This window comes from Odocoileus virginianus, chromosome 14 (genome assembly GCF_023699985.2).
Source record: "Odocoileus virginianus isolate 20LAN1187 ecotype Illinois chromosome 14, Ovbor_1.2, whole genome shotgun sequence".
NCBI classification, from domain to species: domain Eukaryota; kingdom Metazoa; phylum Chordata; class Mammalia; order Artiodactyla; family Cervidae; genus Odocoileus; species Odocoileus virginianus.
In genome coordinates, this window is record NC_069687.1 from 53,753,564 (window position 1) to 53,775,912 (window position 22,349).

General features: G+C 37.6%; 1 protein-coding gene across 2 annotated transcripts in view; it reads left to right on the forward strand.

The window, feature by feature from the left end:
• The window catches only part of CWC27 (CWC27 spliceosome associated cyclophilin), a 221,697-nt gene extending 201,646 nt beyond the window's left edge, over positions 1 to 20,051 (forward strand). For both annotated transcript variants that reach the window (XM_070476747.1, XM_070476748.1), the window contains one exon: positions 19,612 to 20,051. In XM_070476747.1, coding sequence (XP_070332848.1) covers positions 19,612 to 19,774 — 163 coding nt within the window. In that variant the 3' untranslated portion in view covers positions 19,775 to 20,051. The remainder of the gene's footprint in view (positions 1 to 19,611) is intronic.
• Positions 20,052 to 22,349: the final 2,298 nt, after the last annotated feature.

Here is a 22,349-nt window from a genome sequence, read left to right on the forward strand (position 1 = left end):
AGAAACTGAGGCTCAAACAGATCATTTGTCAAGATCACACAGTAATAAATAGTGAAGCTGTCAGTCACACTTAAGAGCCCATCTTGCCTCCAGAACACCAGCTCCTATCAACAGTCATTTGACATGAAGTAATAATCTGCAGGATGAGAAGAAATCATAATAATTAGTAGGATGAGTAGGACTTTCAGAGACTTTTGATTCCAAATAATAATATCTGTCTTCTGGAGCTGGTTACAGAGTATAACACTCATTCTCATCTTTGGAATACTTTCCATGTTCCTTTAAAAAAACATACATTCATGGAGGCTCTCTGTAATGCCAAATATTGAATCATTTCCTAATTATACAGTGGGCTATTAACTTATAGCAGCTGGTTCAAATCCCTCCTCTCACAATGACTGCAGCAAGCAGCCTCTCTTGCAAGCCTCAATTTCTTCACCTGTAAAATAGAGATGACAGTTCGTACCTCAGAGTTATTATTAGAGTTAAATGAACTAATTAATGTAAAGTAGTCAGAACATTTCAGGCAAAGATGGGTTCGATAAAGGACAGAAATGGTATGGACCTAACAGAAGCAGAGATATTAAGAAGAGGTGGCAAGAATACACAGAAGAACTGTACAAAAAAGATCTTCATGACCCAGATAATCACAATAGTGTGATCACTCACCTAGAGCCAGACATCCTGGAATGTGAAGTCAAGTGGGCCTTAGAAAGCATCACTACAAACAAAGCTAGTGGAGGTGATGGAATTCCAGTTGAGCTATTTCAAATCCTGAAAGATGATGTGGTGAAAGTGCTGCACTCAATATGCCAGCAAATTTGGAAAACTCAGCAGTGGCCATAGGGCTGGAAAAGGTCAGTTTTCACTCCAAACCCTAAGAAAGGCAATCCCAAAGAATGCTCAAACTACCGCACAATTGCACTCATCTTACACGCTAGCAAAGTAATGCTCAAAATTCTCCAAGCCAGGCTTCAGCAATACTTAAACCATGAACTTCCAGATGTTCAAGCTGGTTTTAGAAAAGGCAGAGGAACCAGAGATCAAATTGCCAACATCTGCTGGATCATCAAAAAGCAAGAGAGTTCCAGAAAAACATCTATTTCTGCTTCATTGACTATGCCAAAGCCTTCGACTGTGTGGATCTACAATAAACTGTGGAAAATTCTGAAAGAGATGGGGATACCAGACCACCTGACCTGCCTCTTGAGAAACCTGTATGCAGGTCAGGAAGCAACATTTAGAACTGGACATGGAACAACAGACTGGTTCCAAATAGGGAAAGAAGTATGTCAAGGCTGTATATTGTCACCCTGTTTGTTTAGCTTATATGCAGAGTACATCATGAGAAATGCTGGGCTGGAAGAAACACAAGCTGGAATCAAGATTTCTGGGAGAAATATCAATAACCTCAGATATGCAGATGACACCACCCTTATGGCAGAGAGTGAAGAGGAACTAAAAAGCCTCTTGATGAAAGTGAAAGAGGAGAGTGAAAAAGTTGGCTTAAAGCTTAACATTCAGAAAACTAAGATCATTGCATCTGGTCCCATCACCTCATGGGAAGTAGATGGGGAGACAATGGAAGCAATGTCAGACTTTATTTTTGGGGGCTCCAAAATCACTGCAGATTGTGACTGCAGCCATGAAATTAAAAGACGCTTGCTCCTTGGAAGGAAAGTTATGACCAACCTAGATAGCATATTAAAAAGCAGAGACATTACTTTGCCAACAAAGGTCCATCTGGTCAAGGCTATGGTTTTTCCAGTGGTCATGTATGGATGTGAGAGTTGGACTATAAAGAAAGCTGAGCACCAAAAAATTGATGCTTTTGAACTGTGGTGTTGGAGAAGACTCTTGAGAGTCCCTTGGACTGCAAGGAGATCCAACCAGTCCATCCTAAAGGAGATCATTCCTGAGTGTTCATTGGAAGGACTGATGCTGAAGCTGAAACTCCAGTACTTTGGCCACCTCATGCGAAGAGTTGACTCATTGGAAAAGACCCTGATGCTGGGAGGGATTGGGGGCAGGAGGAGAAGGGGATGACAGAGGATGAGAAGGCTGGATGGCATCACTGACTTGATGGGCATGGGTTTGAGTAAACTCCAGGAGTTTGTGATGGATAGGGAGGCCTGGCGTGTTGCGATTCATGGGGTCGCAAAGAGTTGGACACGACTGAGCGACTAAACCTAACTGAACTGAGTCAACAGAGTGCCTGACTCTTAGGAAATGCTCGGAAAATATTAGGTGTGAGAGAAGGAGGGTGCATGGTACCAGAGTAGTATTGATAAAGCTTGCCAAATTACCCAGACAACACAATCTAAATAAACTGGCAAAATGTTAGTTATACAGTCCTCTCATTGTAAAACCTCAAAGAAAACATAACATATAAAGAAAAGGCAAATGTTCGTTTACTTATGTTATCTGTGACCTAGAAGGAATGTAGACATATTCATTAAATTGGCTAGTAGTGCTCAGTGATTCTATTTTAAAAACTGTTGAGAAAAGGGGATAAGTATAGTCAAGCAGGTTCTTTAGCTGAATCCAGATTATAAAATGGTTAAGTGGGCTGAGTTTAGCTAATGCAAATACAGCATTCATAGAAAAAGAGGAGGAGAATGGGAATACACAGTCATAGATTGTAGACTCTCTCCAGAATCTTCCCCCGCAACCTACAGCATTTTGGAACAGAGAAAACTATATAGGCATAAGCAGTCTACTTCTATTAAAAAGTAAGTTTAAGAAACTTTCTTGGTGCTCCAGCAGCTAGGACTCCGAGCTCAGAGGGCAAGGGGCCCAGGTTCAGTCACTGGTCAGGGAACTAGATCCCATATGCTGAAACTAAGACCCAGTTTAGCCAAATAAATAAGTAATTTTTTTTTTTTTAAGTTTAAGGAGCAAGCAAAGGTCCTTGGGATTAGCACAATGTAGTTAAAAAGTCATTTCTCAATGGTAGTTTCAAACAGCAATAAAACCAGTACAAAATGAGAGACTGGAAGTTGCCATCGTACACAGGCAATCAAGAAATTCTCAGCAAGCATTTTGATATATTAACCATATCTGAAGTTATATGATGCTTAAAACAAGATAGAAAAACCCAAGTAGTAGGATTCCAGGCAGAATTTAAGGAAAGACTATACATAAATTGTACATAGTCTTGATGGTATTTCTCTAAAGGCAGTTTTAAACAATGTGTCATTTTCTTTCATAAGAGTTTTGTTGTTTGTTGTTCAGTCCATCTCAGTCATGTCTGACTCTTTGTGACCCCATGGACACTGAATTACAAAACATTGACAAGGAAAAGAAAAAATCATTTTAATCTTATCTTATATCCCGCAGATAATCATCACTATGCTTTTGTCTAGACTGAACACTCAGCTTTTTATTATAAGCCTTTCTTCAGTGAATAATCCAGTAGTTAAATATTTTGTGTATCCACTGTTATTTCTAAGGCTAAAGGAATTTAAACTGCTGAGCCAGGTACGCATTTTTTTAATTTTAATTGAGGTACATTTTACGGGTAAAAAAATTCACAGTTCTTATTGCTCATTTTTAGAATTTTAATATTATATACAGCCATTGTAAACACCACCAGAACAAGATCAAGAACACTAACAATACCCCAGAAAGTTTCCTCATGCCCCTTTTCAGCCAATCACCGCACCCAACCACGCTCTGATTTCTGTCCGCTCAGGTATGCCTTTGATGGACTTTTGCTAGATTGAATTCCAGAAAACTGAGTCATCTGTATCTGTACAGCAGTGTATGAAGTTGCTGTACGAAGTTCTCCATACTCTAGGTGTTATTTATGTATGTGTTCTAGTATATCCCAGAAAACAGATAGAGCAGTCTTTGCCAGTTTCTACTCCACATTATTTTCTATTTCTTTGTTTACTGGTAAAGTGAACTTGTTAAATATGTTAACTAGCCATTTATATTTCATCGTTGTCTTGGTGGTGGTTAGTTGTATACTCTAAGATGATTATATATTTCTTATTGTTTTATAAAAGCTCTTAAATATTAAGAATGAAAAAAGTGATATTATTTGCTTTAAGTATTTTTACCAGTTTGTCATTGCCTTACAGTTTGTTTATAGAGGTTTTTGTTTTGTTATGAAAAGAGTTTTAAATGTGCATTCCCAAATCTGCCAATCTTTTTCTCCATGTTTTCTGCCCAGTTTCATCTTTAGGCCTTTAAAAATCACAGGATTATATAAATACCTAGTTGTATCTTTCTCGAGTAATTTTATGGTTTTAATTTTACATCTTTAATCTATCTGGAATTGATTTGGTATATTATATTAGGTTAATGTTACAACTTTTTTTTCCTAAATTACTAATCACCGCAATTGAATATGTTTCCCCACCAATATTAAACATGTCCTTTATGATGGAATAGGTCTTATGTATATTTTGGATCAGCTTCATTATTTTACATGGATTTTTCTGCCTATTCCTGTGTCAGTACCTCAATACTGTAGCAGTGTAATACTATTTAATATTTGGTAAGCAAGTTGGACTTTCTGTTCAACATTTTTATTTTTACTGTAAATGCTTAAACAACTGGTTAGTGTGCTACTTTCTTATTTTCTTTTAGTTAACCACACCTGGAGAAACCTTACGACAGTTGACCATGAAATCAATAAAAAGCCCTCATTATTTAACAGGTGGCCACTACCTGAATTGTGGCCCTAGAGCCAAGAAGGAAGTAATCAATCCTAGGCAAACCCCCTTCCTTCAAAGTAATGGAAAAGATTGCATGTGGAAAAAAGTAGTGTGAGGAATAAAAAGAACAAAATCTAGGATATTTGATTGCCATTTTCTATTATAAGTATATAAAAGTTTTTATGAGAAGTTTGATCAGAATTTTTCCATCTCCTTGGTACTGAACAAAAGCACAAAGGATCAACAAAGGCATAGGGTAGACAATATCTCACTTATATCTCATAAGATGTGAATTCCCAGGACATCCAGGGTGGCCATGTATAAATGCAAGTCACAGAACCCACTTCCAAAGACATTCATTAATAATCTTTCTACCACCTGACATTTTGGATTATTAATACCCTTTTTCTTCTCTGACACTAGTGGATAATCAAGTTACATATAATAATAATGTTCTGTTCTTTGTGTTCAGTTAGTTCACTTGACTATGATAAATAAAACAGTGGGCTTTAGCTATTTTTCTAAGTAGAAATAAACCATAGTAAGAAGTTAACTTTTACTGAACATTTTCAAAACACTTATCTTTTTTAAACCTATAAAGTTTGATATTGTTCTTAGGCCCGGATTCTATGGGAAGAATCTGAGGCACAGAAAGGTTACATAATTTTGGTCAAGATCTCATAGCTAGCAAGTGGTAGATTTCAGAAATAGCCAATCATGTTTGACTCAGTGATTTGATTCTGTTTGTTTTCAAAAACATTACCTTGTTTGTGATTTTGTATTCAACAATGCATATTTTTCGTATTTCTAATAAGGCAGTGTTGTTTCAAACTGTAGTAACTAGGTCAGACAAGTGAACTTCAGGACTTTAATTCTTGATTAAAAATTGTCTGACCATCTTTAGATCATGGAAAATGTTAAATTCATGGCCCTACTATTATAATCCCTATATTATTTGAAGAATTATAATTCAGAAAGTTACTCAAAATGTTGTTTAACTCGAACAAGTACCTGTGATTTATTTGTTATTTTTCTTAAAAATATAAATAGAGTGGTTGATTATGGAGTTTGAAGTTAGACCTGATTTTGAATGCTACTTTGGAAGTTACTAGCTGTGTAATCTTGGACAAATTATATATCCTTTCTTACCCTGTTCCTTAAAGTGTAAATTGGGTATAAGAGTGCCTTCCTGATAGGCCTATCTGTGGATTCAGTGAAATACTGGTGTTGAAGGCGTTAGCCTGGTGTCTGGGACAATCAGTGTCCCAGAAAGTATTTTATTGTCATTCAGTGTTGTCCCTGATATTTTTAAGAATTAATTTGTCTATATTTGACTACTGTCAGTATATTGAGATGATTGGAATTTATAGCATTTCTATAATATTTGACAGTTTTTGTGACCTTTACCTAATTAGCCCACAAGTTACAGTGTTTAGTTTTTATTGTAATTCTTAATATTCTGAGATAAAATTGAGATCTGATATTTTTATGGTAAACAGTACTACGTCATACATGAAATGTTGGGGTTTTTTTCCTTGATGCCAGTGCTGGGAAGAAATTGGGGGATCGGGTTTCACTGGTAAACATAATTTAAATATGAAGCAGAATATCATTACTTTGGAAATTATACAATGGTAAGCTCAGTGTAACGTGAATGTTTCCTTCCATTTCTCCCTCTTAGCCAAGTTCTAAGGCAGTAAGAAAATGAAGGGAGAAGGAATATGATTATAGACCAGGTTCCCTATTTAGTGTTCATTTTATACAAGACTATAAATAATGCTGCTGAAGACCAACATGGTTCTTTATAAATAAGTCTTTGTCAGAGTTGCTGACCCTGGAAAGGTGATTATTCAAATTGTAATAAGCCTTCTGTCCAATCCCTGAAGTTACCTCTTTTTCTGCCCTTTTCTTCTGGATGAAGAAGACTCTTCTGTATTTACTCTGCTTTCATGTCTTGGCTCTGAAATAAGTTTCTATCACATTAGAGAAGCTTGCTTTGTTCATGGATTTGTCTTGACACAGGCAGATAGCCATTACCCCAGCTGCTTACCAGGCCTTTTTGATTGGAAACTCCATCTTCCCTATGTTTTATTAGTTCATAGACCATATATTAAAAGCTATTGGCAAGATGACACAAACAGATGGAGAGATATACTATATTCTTGGCTTGGAAGAATCAATATTGTGAAAACGGCTATACTACCCAAAGTAACCTACAAATTCAGTGCAATCTCTATCAAACTACCAATGACATTTTAGAACTAGAACAAAACCTTTTACAGTTTATCTGGAAACACAAAAGACCCCAGATAGCCAAAGCAGTCTTGAGAAAGAAAAATGGAAGAATCAACCTTCCTGACTTCAGACTATACTACAGAGCTAAAGTCATCAAGACAGTGCTGTATGGTAGTAGCACAAAAACAGAAATATAGACCAATGGAACAAGAGAGAAAGCCCAGAGATAAACCCACACACCTATAGGTTCCTTATCTTTGACAAAGGCAAGAATATACAATGGAGAAAAGACAGCCTCTTCAATAAATGATGCTGGGAAAACTGGAAAGCTACATGCAAAAGAATGAAGCTAGAACACTTCCTAACACCATACACAAAAATAAACTCAAAATGAATTAAAGACTTACATGTAAGGCCAGAAACTTAGAGGAAAATATAGGCAGTACACTCTTCAATAAATATCACAACAAGATCCTCTATGATCCATCTCCTAGAGTAATGGAAATAAAAACAAAAATAATCAAATGGGACCTAATTAAACTTTAAAAGCTTTTGCACAGCAAAGGAAACAATAAACAAGATTAAAAGACAACCCTCATAATGGGAGAAAACAATTGAAAATGAAACAACTGACAAAAGTTTATTCTCCAAAATATATAAGCATCTCATTCAGCTCAATACCAGAAAAACAAACAACCCAATTTAAAAAGTGGGCAGAAGACCTAAATAGATATTTCTCCAAAGAAGGCATACAGATGGCTAATAAAACACATGAAAAGATGCTCAACATCACTCATTATTAGAAAAATGCAAATCAGAACTACAGTGAGGTATCACCTCACACCGGTCAGAATGGCCATCATCAAAAAAATCTATAAACAATAAATGCTGAAGAGAGTGTGGAGAAAAAGGAACCCTTTTGTACTGTTGGTGGGAATGCAAATTGATCCAGCCACTGTGGAGAACAGTGTGGAGATGCCTTAAAAAGCTAGGAATGGAACTACTGTATGATCCAGCAGTCCCACTACTGGGCATATACGCTGAGGAAACCATAATTGAAAAAGATACATATACCTCAGTGTTCATTGCAGCACTATTTACAATAGTGCTCGGAAGCAACCTGGATGTCTATCGACAGGAATGGATAAAGAAGTTGTGGTACATATACATTATGGAATGTTACTCGGGCATAAAAAGGGATGCATTTGAGTCAGTTCTAATGAGGTGGATGAACGTAGATCCTATTATACATAGTGAAGTAAGTCAGAAAGAGGCAGATACCGAATGTTAACACATATATATATGTATGGAATGGCTCAGCAGGTAAAGAATCCACCTGCAATGCAGGAGACATAAAAGACACGGATTCAATCCCTGGGTCAGGAAGATCCCCTGGAGAAGGAAATGATAACCCACTCCAATATTCTTGCCTGGAAAATCCCATGGACAGAGGAGCCTGAGAGGCTATAGTCCAAAGGGTCACAAAGAGTCAGACAAAGCTGAATATGCACACGTATGGAATCTAGAAAGATGGTGCTGATGAACCTATCTGCAGGGCAGCACTGGAGACAAAGGCAACAGACAGATTTGTGGACACAGGGCAGGGAAGGAGAAGGTGAGAAGAACTCAGAGAGTAGCATTGAAACATATACATTACCACATGTAGAGATAAAATTAGCCAGTGGAAATTTGCTCTGTGATGCTGAAGCTCAAATCCAGTGCTCTGTGACAACCTAGAGGCATAGAATGGGGTGGGAAGGAGGTTCAAGAGGAAGGGGACATATGTGTATACCTATGACTGTTTCATGTTGATGTATGGCAGAAGCCAACCCAATACTGTAAAGCAATTACCCTACAATTAAATAATATTTTTAAAGTTACTGCCTGAGCAATTGGTTAAATCTCATGGCAAGTATAAAAATACATATTACAGATTTATTCTGGAAAGCCTCTTAAATCTTTCCACCCTGTGTCCTGTTGAGTGTGAAGCATGCTAGATAGGCCAGAAAGCCAAGAAACTGCATTCCCATGTTGCTGAATATATTTTAAAAGTTACATATTTTATATTTGCCTCAACAATATGCAGTATTTATTAAAGGCACTCTATAATATTGTGGAATTTCTCTTTTTTAACTAAAGGAAACAAAATACATTTTTAAAGTCAGCTTTTCAAAATTCTAAACTAAAGGAGAAATACTAATATTCATTCAAAACTCAGAACAAAGGAAGTTTTCCCATGTGAACAATGAACAGCAAAAGAAAACCTACTGGCTTTCATCTTTGTTTTATTTTTCAAAGGCCAGTGTCTATTTTCCTCTTTGCTTGGTTTACCTAGTGTTCTATTTTCCTTTATTTTGCTTATTCCTATTTTTTTTCCTATGTCAATTTCCAAAACTCTTGAGTTTGGGACATTTCTATCTGCATTTTTCTGTGCTTCCTTTAGTCACTGTTTATCTATCCCTCTGAGTTTTCTTACATTTTTTCCTCCTTGTTTTCTTTGTTTTTTTTTTTTTTTTGTCTTTTCTGTTTCTCAGTCATCTGTCTTGTGCCATCCTGCTCTGCTGTTCATAAAGAATGCTAGTGACCTCATTTTCCAGGAATTCTTTTTAAACATACATACTTTGGTCTCTGGACTCATTTATGTTTTGTCTGTCTCTTCCTGTGAATTACTATGATCTCTATATACTTCATATTGAAAAAAAGATACTTTAAAAACTGGTACTTTTTAACCCTTTAACTTCTTAATCCCTATAGAAACTTTGAACATTTGTGAAAACGAGAGCCATAAGTTATCTGTAACTAGTGATGGCGCTAAATCCTAAAAATAAAAAGTTCATAAGGTTTTGACTTTAATATTACATTTTGGAGTTAAAATGCAGAAATGAAATCATCTAATTAGTACTATCCAATTAATGTTTTTAAATTTATTCTAGAAATCATGTTGATTGTATGTACCCTTGATATGATGTAATGATAATCACACTTTACATCTTGGTCTTGGACAACAAAGGTCCGTCTAGTCAAAGCTATGATTTTTCCAGTAATCATGCCGTCTATGGGGTCGTACAGAGTCGGACACGACTGAAGCGCCTTAGCAGCAGCAGCAACATATAGGGATGTGAGAGCTGGACTATAAAGAAAGCTGAGCACCGAAGAATTGATGCTTTTGAACTGTGGTGTTGGAGAAACCTCTTAAGAGTCCCTTGGACTGCAAGGAGATCCAACCAGTCAATCCTAAAGGAAATCAGTCCTGAATATTCATTGGAAGCACTGATGCTGAAGCTGAAACTCCAATATTTTGGCCACCCGATGGGAAGAAATGACTCACTGGAAAAGACCCTGATGCTGGGAAAGATTGAAGGCAGGAGGAGAAGGGGACAACAGAGGATGAGATGATTGGATGGCATCACTGACTTGATAGACATGAGTTTGAGTGAACTCCAGGAGTTGGTGATGGACAGGGAAGCCTAGCCTGCTGCAGTCCATGAGGTCACAAAGTCATGTCAGATTTCTTCACTATAAAGTTAATCTTTTTTTTTCTTCTTGCTTTCCATGTTGAGTTCTTTGGAAGCAAGCTCACTATATGCAGTCCACACCAAGGAGTGAAGAGTTTACTTCCCTACAGTTTTTATTAAAATTCTTGTTTTCTAACTTGTTATTTCAGACTGAGTGAACTGAACTGAACTGACTGAGAAGTCATAAGAAAATGCCAATGCTTAAACAAAAATGCCTGCTATATTTTTAAGTGTCAGAAATGAACTGAGACTCAAAGAAAAAGATTTGTGATATCTATGGTTGATAATTTCATTATTCCTTATATAACTGGTTTTAATTCATTTGATGCAAATCTAAAAGTTTGCAATTTTTATACTACTTGTACTTTCTTAAAGTTGTAATAAGTACCAAATGTTTGTTAGCATAGTTACCTAAATCCTCAACAAGTTATTTTAGTCTTTATTTTTTTATAGAAGCAGAAGTACCTGTAAAAGTATTGGACATAATGAGACAGATTTCTAGGCATGAACTGGAAATCAGGTTTCAGGTTGGTAAATAATCTTAATAGCTTTTCTTCAGTTGCTTATCTATAAAACAAAATGGAGGAAAACAAGTTACTTGCAGATCTAGAAAATCCAAAGCTATCTACCAGCAGTCCTAAGCAATCAGTATTATTACCAGATATAAAATAAACACACAGAAATCATAACAAGTTAGAAAACAAAAATTTTTTAAAAAAGAGTAGGGAAGTATAACTCTTCACTCCTTGGTGTGGACTGCATATAGTGAACTTGCTTCCAAAGAACTCAACATGGAAAGCAGGGGAAAAAAAAAAGATTAACTTTACAGTGGAGAAATTTGACAAGTACTACCTCAGCAATGTGGTCATGGTCAACATCAGCATTATAAATCATGTTGATAGAATGTACCCTTGATACTATGTAACGATAATTGCACTTCACATCTTGGTCTTTATCCCAGTAACTCAAAGCCCAGTCTTATCATGAGACAAATCAGACAAATTTCAGTGATGGGGCATTCTACAAAATATCCAATCAGTGTCCCTGGAAATTGTCAAAATATAAGAAACTTGAAATCATAAAGCAGCTTTTATGACTACAATGCAATGAGATTAGAAATCAACTATATAAGGAAATAACTGCAAAAAAATGCAAACGTGGAAGCTAAGCAATATCCTATTAAACAACCAATGGATCATTGAAGAAATCAAAGAGGAAATAAAAAAATACCTGGAGACAAATGGAAATGAAAACATGATGATCCAAAACCTATGGGATACAGCAAAAGCAGTTCTAGAAGAGTGAAGTTTATAGCAACACAAGCTTACCTTAGGAACTAAAAAAAAAAAAAAAATCTCAAACAACCAGCCTAAACTTACACCTAAAGCAAGGAGAAAAAGAACAAATAAAACCCAAAGTTAGTAGAAGGAAATAAATCATAAAGATCAGAGCAGAAATAAATAGAAACTTTAAAAAAAAATGGGAAGGATTTACAAAACTAAAAACCAGTTCTTGAAAAAATAAAATTGATAAACCTTTAGCCAGACTCATCAAGAAAAAAAGAGAGAGGGACTGTAATAACAAAACTAGAAATGAAAAAAAATTATAACCGCCACCAAAGTAATACAAAGGACCATAAATGACTACTGCAACCAACTATATGCCAATAAAATAGACAATCTAGAAGAAATGGACAAATCCTTAGAAAAGTACAATCTCCCAAGATTAAACCAGGAAGAAATAGAAAATATGAACATACCAAATTACAAGTACTGAAATTGAATCTGTGGTTTTAAAACTCCCAATAAAAGTCCAGGACCAGATGGCTTCACAGGTGAATTCTATCAAAAGTTTAAAGAAGAGTTAACACCTATCCTTCTGAAACTGTTACCTAATCTGGAAAAGTGAAAGGCTTACAAACATTCAGTTAACACTTGAGCAATGTGGAGGTTTAAGGCACCCACCCTTCATGCAGTTGAAAATCCACTTATAATTTATAGTTGACCCTCCACATACCTAGTTCCTCTAAATAAGTGGCTCCACATCTGCACAATCAGCCAATCACAGATCAGATAGTGCTAAAGTATCTGCAAAAAATCTGCATATACGTGGACTGTGCATTTCAAACCTGTACTGTTCAAGGGTCAACTGTAATTGCTAAAAAATTTGGAATTACCTTTTAATACTCAAGGAGAAAGGTGAATAAAGCCAGGTTTTTAGTGGTTACTGGCTATCCAGAAACATGTGTTTATTTAGCATTTATTGAGGGCATCCTTCTTGTCAAGCCTTGGTGACCGTGCTGGTACAAAAGTCAATAAAATAGAGCTATCTTCAGTCTAGTGAAGGAGGCTGAACTAAAAATAGGTTCGGAAGAAGACCTTAACCCTCCTGAAAATGAGCAGGAGAGGAAACATGGACTGGTTCCCAGAGGGATGATACCTCAATTGAAGCAGGGAGAGAAGTATATCACCATACAGAGGTGGCAAGGAGGCAGGAGAGAGCAGGCTCTACAGAGAAACAGCAAGTAATTCGGGATGTCTGGAGCGTAAGATGTGAAGATGACATAGTAGCTTAGAGAGAGGAACAAAAGCTGGGTCATAGAGGCTACATAAGAAATTTGGGTTTCATTGTTTAGACAGTGGGAACAGGGCAGTTTTCATGGCTAAATCTGAATTTTTGAAAAATATACATGTAACAGAAAAGACCTCCTGGATATCATCAATCACAAGGCACTCCTTAGTAATTTGGATGGCTGAGAGGAGACTGCCAGACATCCTCCCCACAGGGCCAGCCAGGGCCTGTGGCACCGCAGACATCCACTCTCTCAGGGTCAGGCCGGGGCCTGTGGCACCACAGACATCCACTCTCTCAGGGTCAGGCCGGGGCCCTTGGCTCCGCTCCTCTTGGACCTCAGCTGAATAGAGGTCCTCATTTTAGGAGGATTATGGAGAAATTGGGACTGATTTCAGAGAACAGTGAGAAAAGGCAATAAAGGCATGAAAACTTACAGTGAAAATTAACTGTCCCCTTTGGAAAAAAAAAGCAAATGTTCACCTCACAGAGAATGCCTTTTCCCAAAGAGGCTCTCATATGGCTCAAGACATTTTGGGAACTTCTTTTCTAAAAGGCCAGCCTAGGAGCTACGCATATTATCATTCCTGTCTCTTTATAGCTGCCTTTTCAAAATGTTGTATTCTGAAATAAGCACTACTCAATCTGATTTTTTTTATCCTGTTCACTAGATTTAGCGCTGAATTAACTTTTGATTTATTCCTAAAGTTAAATACATCTTCACAAGGTGAACGTTTGTTACCTCTAAAGACATTCAGTCAAGCATCCTGTCAACTACTTATCAGCTACAAGTTTCTTGACCACAAATCTCTCAGGTTGCCTGTTAAATGGGGTGAATAGCATATTTCCCACCTACCCCATATAGTTATTGTGAAGATAATACCAGACACATGAAAGCTCTTCATAGGCTGCTAAGTAAGAGGATGCTCTTCTTCCTGTTGCCTCACACTCTGCAAACAGTTCCAAAATGTACATTTGTTCCGGTGCCAGTATGTTCATCTCCCCTAACAGGCTGTTCACTTCAGGAGAGCAGAGCCTGGGTCATGTTCGGCTTTATTTCCCCGGTGTCTGACAATAGGTCTCACACATAAAAAGGCTCCAGTGTTTGTTGAATGAATAATTCAGCGTAGCTCCTTGCCTTTTCCTCAAACTATATTTAAGAAATGGATGATACACTTGAGATTATTCAGTTAAAATAGGCTCAGAAGTCACTTAAGATTCTTTAAGTATGTGAGTAGTTTGTCGTTAGGAACCAGCTGTTCTTAATGTTCTCTGAAGGGACCAGAACAAATGGTTGATGAAATCAATCAATCTGAACATGTAAAGGTTCTTAAACTTAAAGCTGTGGTCTTAACTTTTTCTGTACTTTTAAATCACCAGGAAAAAAAAATTTTAGATTACTGAGGCTGAGGCCCCATCCTGGGATGATGAGACCTAGCATTGATAGTTTTAAAAACTTCCCAAGTGATTGTAATGTGCAACCTATGTTTGTTGCAGAACTCTGGGATTAGACTTTGAGGAACACTGTTTTAAAAGAAGTTCTGTCTAGTTCTACATTAGGTACCATACCATAGGAAATGGGAAAGAACATAAGACACGCTCCCACCACAGTCTGCAGGGAATAAAAACTAGCCATCACTGATCTGAGAGCAGTGGAAAAGCAGCCATCAATGTGAGCCGATCTATGAGAGGTCACGAAAAGGTGGGCCTGTGCGGAGCCGCAGAGTTTCTGCAGAACCTGTTAGACATTTAGAAGTTTATCACAGAAATAAAAAACAGTCCCTGCCCATGAAAGGAGGTTAAGTGTTAGTTTAGCAAACCAGCCAGTTCCAGCCAGGGGGCCTGGCCAGTACAGAGGGTCTGAAGGCTTTGATTCCCAGCACAGAGAGCTTAGCTGTGAAAAAGACAAACTGTCTGAAATAACTGATGTTCAAACTCAAGTAAACAGGCAATTACAAAATGGTGAAAGTTGATGAAAGAAACAAAATTAAGTTGGTGAGCTAGGAAGATCCCATTGTCAGGGTTTTAAGGGTCAGGCTAAGGTATTTCGGTGGAATCCAATAGCTGATAGTTTCTGGTCAAAGGATATGCTATAAAGAAAATGTATGAGAAAGATTAGGGCTTCCCTGGTGGCTCAACAGTAAAGAATCTGCCTACAATGCAGGAGACATGGGTTGGATCCCTAGATTGGGAAGATCCCCTGGAGAAGGAAATGGTTACCCACTCCAGTATTCTTGCCTGGGAAATCCCATGGACAGAGGAGCCTGGCAGGCTATAGTCCATGGGATCACAAAAAAAGCAGACATGACTTAGTGACTAAACAACAACAACATAAGAAAGATTATTTTAGAGCCTTTGGAGGTTAGAAGAAGGAGAAATAATACAGATACCTACAACAGTCTCAGTGCAGGGTGGTAAGTTCCTATGTTAGGAAGACTTGATGATGGGAAAGATGTTTATATTAAATATAACTTAAATGCATTTCAATCAGAAATGAGTTATGAATATTGGAATTCTGTATTGTAATACTACTTACTGTATGTTTGAGAATAAGGACCTCTCGTTTTCCCAATGAATATGAACTGCTGTCACATCTTAATATAGTTCACAATTATATAAGAGGTTTTAAAAACAGATGTCAGTTTGGTCAGGATCCAGGTCCCTTTTGAAGAATCACTTGCTTACTTCTGTTTATAATTCCACACAGTCTCATACAAAAAAGAAAAATAAGCTTACCTGTTTGCACCCCACTGGCCTATGAGCCTTTGGTCCCACCCATGAGACCAAAGAAAGAACCAGAAACAGCGACAAAGTCCCCCAAGGTGTAGTGTATAGGGCATCTCCCAAGTCAGAAGCAGAAGGTCCTGGAGTGACACCCACCCCACAGGCAGATGGCAGGCAGGAGGAAGCAGAGGTCTTAGCTGCAAGGGGGAGGAGGCGGTCACCATTTACAGGGGCCTGATGTCGGACTGGCTCACCAGTTACCAGGGGAACCAGCAGAGGATCCAGTCTCTCCAGCCCCTCAGGTTGACAGTCGCCACGGGGCCAAGACGCGCCCCTTTGATAGCCTCGCTTGGTGGGTGGTTCTGCTCTCAGTACTGGAACAGTCACTTCCTGGGACAGGGGGTCACACATGTAGTGGTTACTGCTGGGGCTCTGGGGATGAGCGGGAAGATGGGTCATGTGGTAAAGCAGGGACTGGTTGAGGCAGGGACTGGACAGAGAGCATGAGAACCGCCATCTTGAAGGGCCTGACCATACACCTGTCAGACGCAGCCTCTGTGGACATGGAAAGCCTCCACATTTCTGTAACCACTAAAGTCAGTGTTCTTTCTTGAGAATCTGATCTTATGTAAAATTTTCAATTAATGAAAACTAAATATTTGTCTTTGCCTTCAGCTGAACAAGCTCTAAAATTTTCATATGTAAATGATATGTGTAATTCCAAAAACTTCACTGCTTTTGTTGGCCCAATTCTATAAGCAGCCACAGAGCGGATAGTATTGAGTTATTAGTACATACAGGGTTATAAACTACCAGATCTTATGTACTTGAATTAAGTCTGTATGATAAGTCTGTGTGTGTATTCTTGTAGGAGACTGTAAAATGTGGGCATGCTTTCAATTCATGCAGTCTGTGATTTATGAAGGCACACAGGTCAGGAGTTTATTATGCTGAAAACATAATAACTGTTTTGTTTTGCTTTTTAAAATGAAGTGACCATAGCATGTTGAAAGATAAATGGGTGAAGCATTTTGATTATGTTTTTATTTCAATTAAACATTAAATATTATTGCTGAGTAACCAGCCATGCTAAGTAGTATGATATTAAAGCTGAAGTAGTTTGTAAGCTGATAGCCCCTTCTTTCCTCTGGGTTTAGGTTTGTTATTAATCAAAATGTTGGACTTGTTTAGCGCAGTGGTGTATGAAACAAACAGTTGAAAATGACAGCTACTTTAATTTACAGCTTTCTGTTTTTTCAGATTTGTAGGAAAATCTGTTTCTTTTTGTGGACTTTTGTGCTATTATTCACATGTCTAGACTTTATTTCTTAACACCAAAGCCAACTAAATCCAGTAGTTGTAAGATTCTCTCATGACCTAGAAAGGAGGGTGCCTTTTAATGGGTTTATTTGACAAATTCTGATAAAGCCATTATTGAAACATGGACAAGCCCCTACTAGAAGTGGATATTACAAAAAAAAAAAAAAAAACCCATCTGTCTTTTGGGGCAGAGAAAGGACTACTTTTTAAAATAGAAGAATGTGTATATGGAAAGATATTAAGTTAACTAGGATATTGGGGGTTGTATTTTTATATTAATATAGGAGTAGCGAACAAAATTATTTTAAAGGGAATATAATTCCAGCTATTTTCTGGTTTGGGTTTAGCCTCAGCACAAGTCATATGGAAAGCTGCTGCACACTTACCAAAATATAGTGTTAGGGTCTGGGTTCCCCATGACGTGTGATAAGGACCTTTAACAGGACAGTCTTGCTACAGTTCTAAACTTAGTCCTCGTCAGTGGTAATACACTTACAGTTTCTGAAGAGCACACTCTGTAGGGAATGCTCCATAGATTGTAAGGAGTATCAAAGAAAAAGAAAAAGACTACCTCTCAGCATCTGGGGGAAAAAAGCATAGTAAGAAAGAGCTTGCTTTTAGGCACAGTCTCTGAGCAAAGCAGGTTGCAAACCTTATGCAGAGTTTTAGGGTTGGGGATCATCTCAGAGTTGATCACAGCCTCTGAAACACCACTGTTAAGGAGAGGCTGCCGGTGACTGATTGGTGGGCTTTCCTAAGCGTGTTCACTGGTGTGGTTCTGCCACTGACTGGCCAACTTTCAAAAGCATGAGGCTGTCACTGATTTTTTGGCTCTCAGAGGTACATTTACTGAAATGAGTTACCACTGATCATTTTGGCCTACGCAGGCCATCATTAATTGATTAAATCCTGTTTGATCGATTCAGTCTGGTTCTAATGGTCCCTTGCTACCATGGCTAGAGAGTAATTGCCTTTTGCTAGGAGTTGAGGATTGTTTTATTTTCAGATGCTAATACTTAAAGAGTGTAGAACATGAAAGCATGAGAAAATCATACTCGGAGGATTCCATCTAATAAGCAATAATCCTATAATGCACTTTCTAAATAAGGCTGTTTCCAAAGTTAAAGCCATGAAAGTATAAAAAGTCAGCAGTTCTCATGTGTGACACTGTTATGAAATCTAATGCAAATAATATATTAATAATAAAGTACAGAAATGCAAATGTGCTTTACTTCAGTTAGTAAATTAGACTCTAGGTCATCCATATAATAATATCACTGGTACTCATTGCATTCTAAGAAGCTTTTCTGGGAAAGAAGAGGGTGGGAATGGTGGTAATATATAGCTTGTCAACTCATGACAGTCAACCCTACTGAATTCTTTGCAATTGTAGTATCACTAATATTGTAACATTTCATTTCACTCACAAAATCTTTTTCGAATTCTTCAAAAATCTAAGTATATCCATGGGAATTCTTAACACAAGTAAACTTCACCCAGCATTTGTGGTACTGCAGGAGGAAAGGGGGTGGGAATTTCTGCTAGTACCTATTGCCCAATTTCTGCTTATAGAGGGAAAAAGAAATCACTGTAATATTTGGATTTCATCTGAAAGTTACAGCTGACATGTGGGGAGTGTTAATCCTTAGGCAATTTAGCCATATCTGCTATGATAAAGAAAAGTGCTGGGTATGCTTGTTTTAAAAATTGCTTAAATATCTAGTGAGAAAAAGAAGCCTTAGTAGTTTTACTTATATATCAAAAAACTGAACTTTTTTCTTTCTAAATTTATTCAGCTGCCCTAGAATCTAGTTTTGGGACTTCCCTATTTATTCCCAACACCTCCTAATGGGGGTAGAGCCAATCACTTACACATTTCTGTGCCACTAAGCATAGCCAGCTTATGACCACTTAGGATTCAAGCACATGTTGATACCTTAAGACCAGTAAGCATTTGATAAAGTAGGGAAGTAGGGTGGTTAGATTTGTTGTAATCAACAGTAAGAGGAGGAAATTAATTCATGGATCTGTGCCCAAAGCTCAGTTTCTTTTTGTACAAATTTTTTTTAAAACTCAGCAACTCCCCAGAAAAGGGAGTCATAACACCATTTGAACAGGAATTTTCTGAACACATTCCCTACTTGACCCATTTAACTACTGCAAACAAAACAAATCAGATAGGACTGGTTTACTGTCAGGGTTTTTTCTCTGCAACCTGGCTCACTCTGGCTCAGTGAGTGTGCTCTTTAAAGGAAGCTGACAGAATGTTCTCTGAGTTTAGTTGAAGGAAGACTTCTGGGTAGAACTCTTTTAACCTCCCATTAGAGAAGGAACCTCAAGTGAAGACTGAAGCACAGAGACTCACTACTAGAAATACAAACCAACAAAACAAACTCCAGACATGTTTTTCAAATTTAAGTGTTTTCTGAGAAGTTGGTTTCCATGTGGTTTAAGCACCAGTAAACAATAAACCCATCTTGATGTTTTGTAGCCTTTTGGTTCATTATGCCAAGACAAGTGTAGTGTAGAACTTCTTTCAATTCTTACGCCAAAATCAGTGAACCATCTCTCTCCCACTTTAGGATGTCGCATGTACTTCAGTTTGAGGATAAAAGCAGAAAAGTGAAAGATGCAAGCATGCAAGACTCAGACACATTTGAGATCTATGATCCTCGGAATCCAGTGAATAAAAGGAGAAGGGAAGAAAGCAAAAAGCTGATGAGAGAGAAAAAAGAAAGAAGATAAAATGAGAGTAATGATAACCAGAACTCACTGGAAACGTGCCCACAATAAATGGCCTTATAACAGCCATTGTTCCCAACAACATCACTTAAGGGTGTGAAAAGAAGTATTTTTGAACCTGTTGTCTGGTTTTGAAAAGCAGTTATCTTCTTATGTAAATTGTGGAATGATGTAAGCAAATGCTTTTGGCTACTGGTATATGTTTTTTTATTTTTTCTAATTGACCTTTTATAATGCTAAATCTGAAATAAAATCTCTTTCCTTCCAGTTTTCATATTAACCATTTGCAGACTGTGCAAGCCTGTTTGTATCTTTTTACCCTAAAATCTGTGAAGCCTTTGTTTTCAAAAGTTTTACAGGAAGAATATTTCAGGGAAAACCCCTTGGCATTCTGCTATCTTTGAAATATAATTTTTAAATTATGTAATACAAAGATTGATAGGTTTGTTTTGCATATAAATATCTAAAAATAGCCAAGTCAGTAAGACTTAATAGCCTTAAATCTTTCTTCAGGAACGCCTAAGTGAATGTTGCCACCTGCATCTAGGTCAGTACCTAGGCTTAATGAATGCACCAAGTAATATCAGCCAAGCTTACTGCACACCATGGCCTGACACCATCTACCTGCCCTTCTCAGCACAGCAACAGCAGGAGCATGTACAGAGGTCCCATCCGGGCAACAGAACTCATTCAGAATTTAGCCTTTTATGACAATCAGTCATGCTGACTATTTACTCTCTATTATCTATACTATTTAGTCAATGTCTTCTAGAATCTGAATGCCAAAATTATTACCACAGGTTAACTCTCAGTTACCTAATAAAACCTTACCAGCTGCATATTTTCAGATAGTATCTCATCAGTTCTCTCTTTTGAAGTGGAACCCAGTAGGCTTTCTTTATGAAGCTACCAGGTGGCGGTAGCGATAAAGAATGTGCCTGCCAACGCAGGAGATGTAGAGATGTGGTTCGATCCCTGGGTCAACCTCCAGGAAGATCCCTTGGAGGAGGGCATGGCAACCCACTCCAGTATTCTTGCCTGGTTTTCCATGGACAGAGGAGCCTGGCAGCCTACAGTCCGTGGGGTTGCACAGAGTTGGACACAACTGAAGCGACCTGGCACGCACATGCAGGCTTTCTTTATAGCAGTTTCTCTCACAGCACAGTCCCAGACACTACAGCTGTAGCAGCAGCAGCCTCACTTATGGCCATGTTAGAAAAGCAAATTCTTGCCATACTACCCACCACCACTACCCCCATCTAGACGGAATCTCAAACTTTGATCACAGCTTGTTAAACAACCTGCCGGCTTCACCACTGGTGATCCAGTCTTTGAGACCAGCAATATCTAGTGAAGTTTAAAATGTTCGTATCCAGTGATCCAAAATTTCAAATCCTAGGTCTGCCTACTAAAGAAATTCTCACACACTGCTCAAGGGAACTGTACTAAATATACATTTAAGTATCAACCAAAGACTAGATAAGTTATTGTATATCCATGCTGTGGAATACTTTGTAAGTGGTAAAGATCAATAAACCAGACCTCTGTATATTAGTTCCTCTTAAAAATAATGAGGAAAAGGAGACCTCCCATATAAAAATTTAAAATGTGCAACTCACAATTATATATTGTTTATGATGTACACATGTAGCAAAAGTATAAAAACAAAAAATAGTGTTTACCTCTGAGGAGGCAAAAGGAACACACAGGGAGCTTACGTTTGTAATGTTTGATTTCTTAAGACAGATGTTGGGTAGTCAATCCTCGCTATATTTTCCTCTATAAATTTTGGTATGCCTGGAATATTTCATAATTTATTCTTTATGATCATATCTAGAACCTGGGGTGAGAAGACAGGACAATCCCTTTCTTTTTGCTTCAGAAGTAGGAGAAAGTTTCAAAGAGGAGAGGGATATAATAAAAGTTTTCTGAGAAATAGATGCGAAGTCACCAAAAAATAAGCCAGTGTTTAGAAATGTGCCCTGTCTTTCCCTCATCACTGTAATAGCAGTTGTATTACAGAGGTACACAAAGCAAAAGGCTCTTTTCTCAACTCACAAAGTCTCTGTTGGTTATTGTTGAAAAGTATTACCACTAGATCTGTTTGTATTGAAGTACCCCATAGATTTGCTCTATCATTCCTCCAAGACTGTGTCCACCTAAAACAGTGTGGTTTTGTCTCCAAAACAGACGGAACCACAGGTCTCTAGGGCACAACCAGAAGACTAGTATTTATAGGCTGAAAAAGATAACTGAATGACAACATTAAAATAGGTGGGCTGAGTGCTCCTTATGTTGCTTTAACTGCAAGGAGCAGAAAGATCTGAAATTCTACAGAGACTACAATCTAATCAGAATTTCACCATTACAATAAAACTGACTTTGAATTTAACCAAAAAATAGCAATAGCAATTTTAAAAAGCTTAAGAACATGGTTAAAGTGTTATATATGATATTAAATGTACTTATAGTAAAATCTTTGGAAATGTCACAGGAACATATTTGGGCCATGTGAATTGCAAAAAAAGAATAAAATGAACTCAAAAAAGAGAAAATATGTAAGAAAATCAGCCTTTAT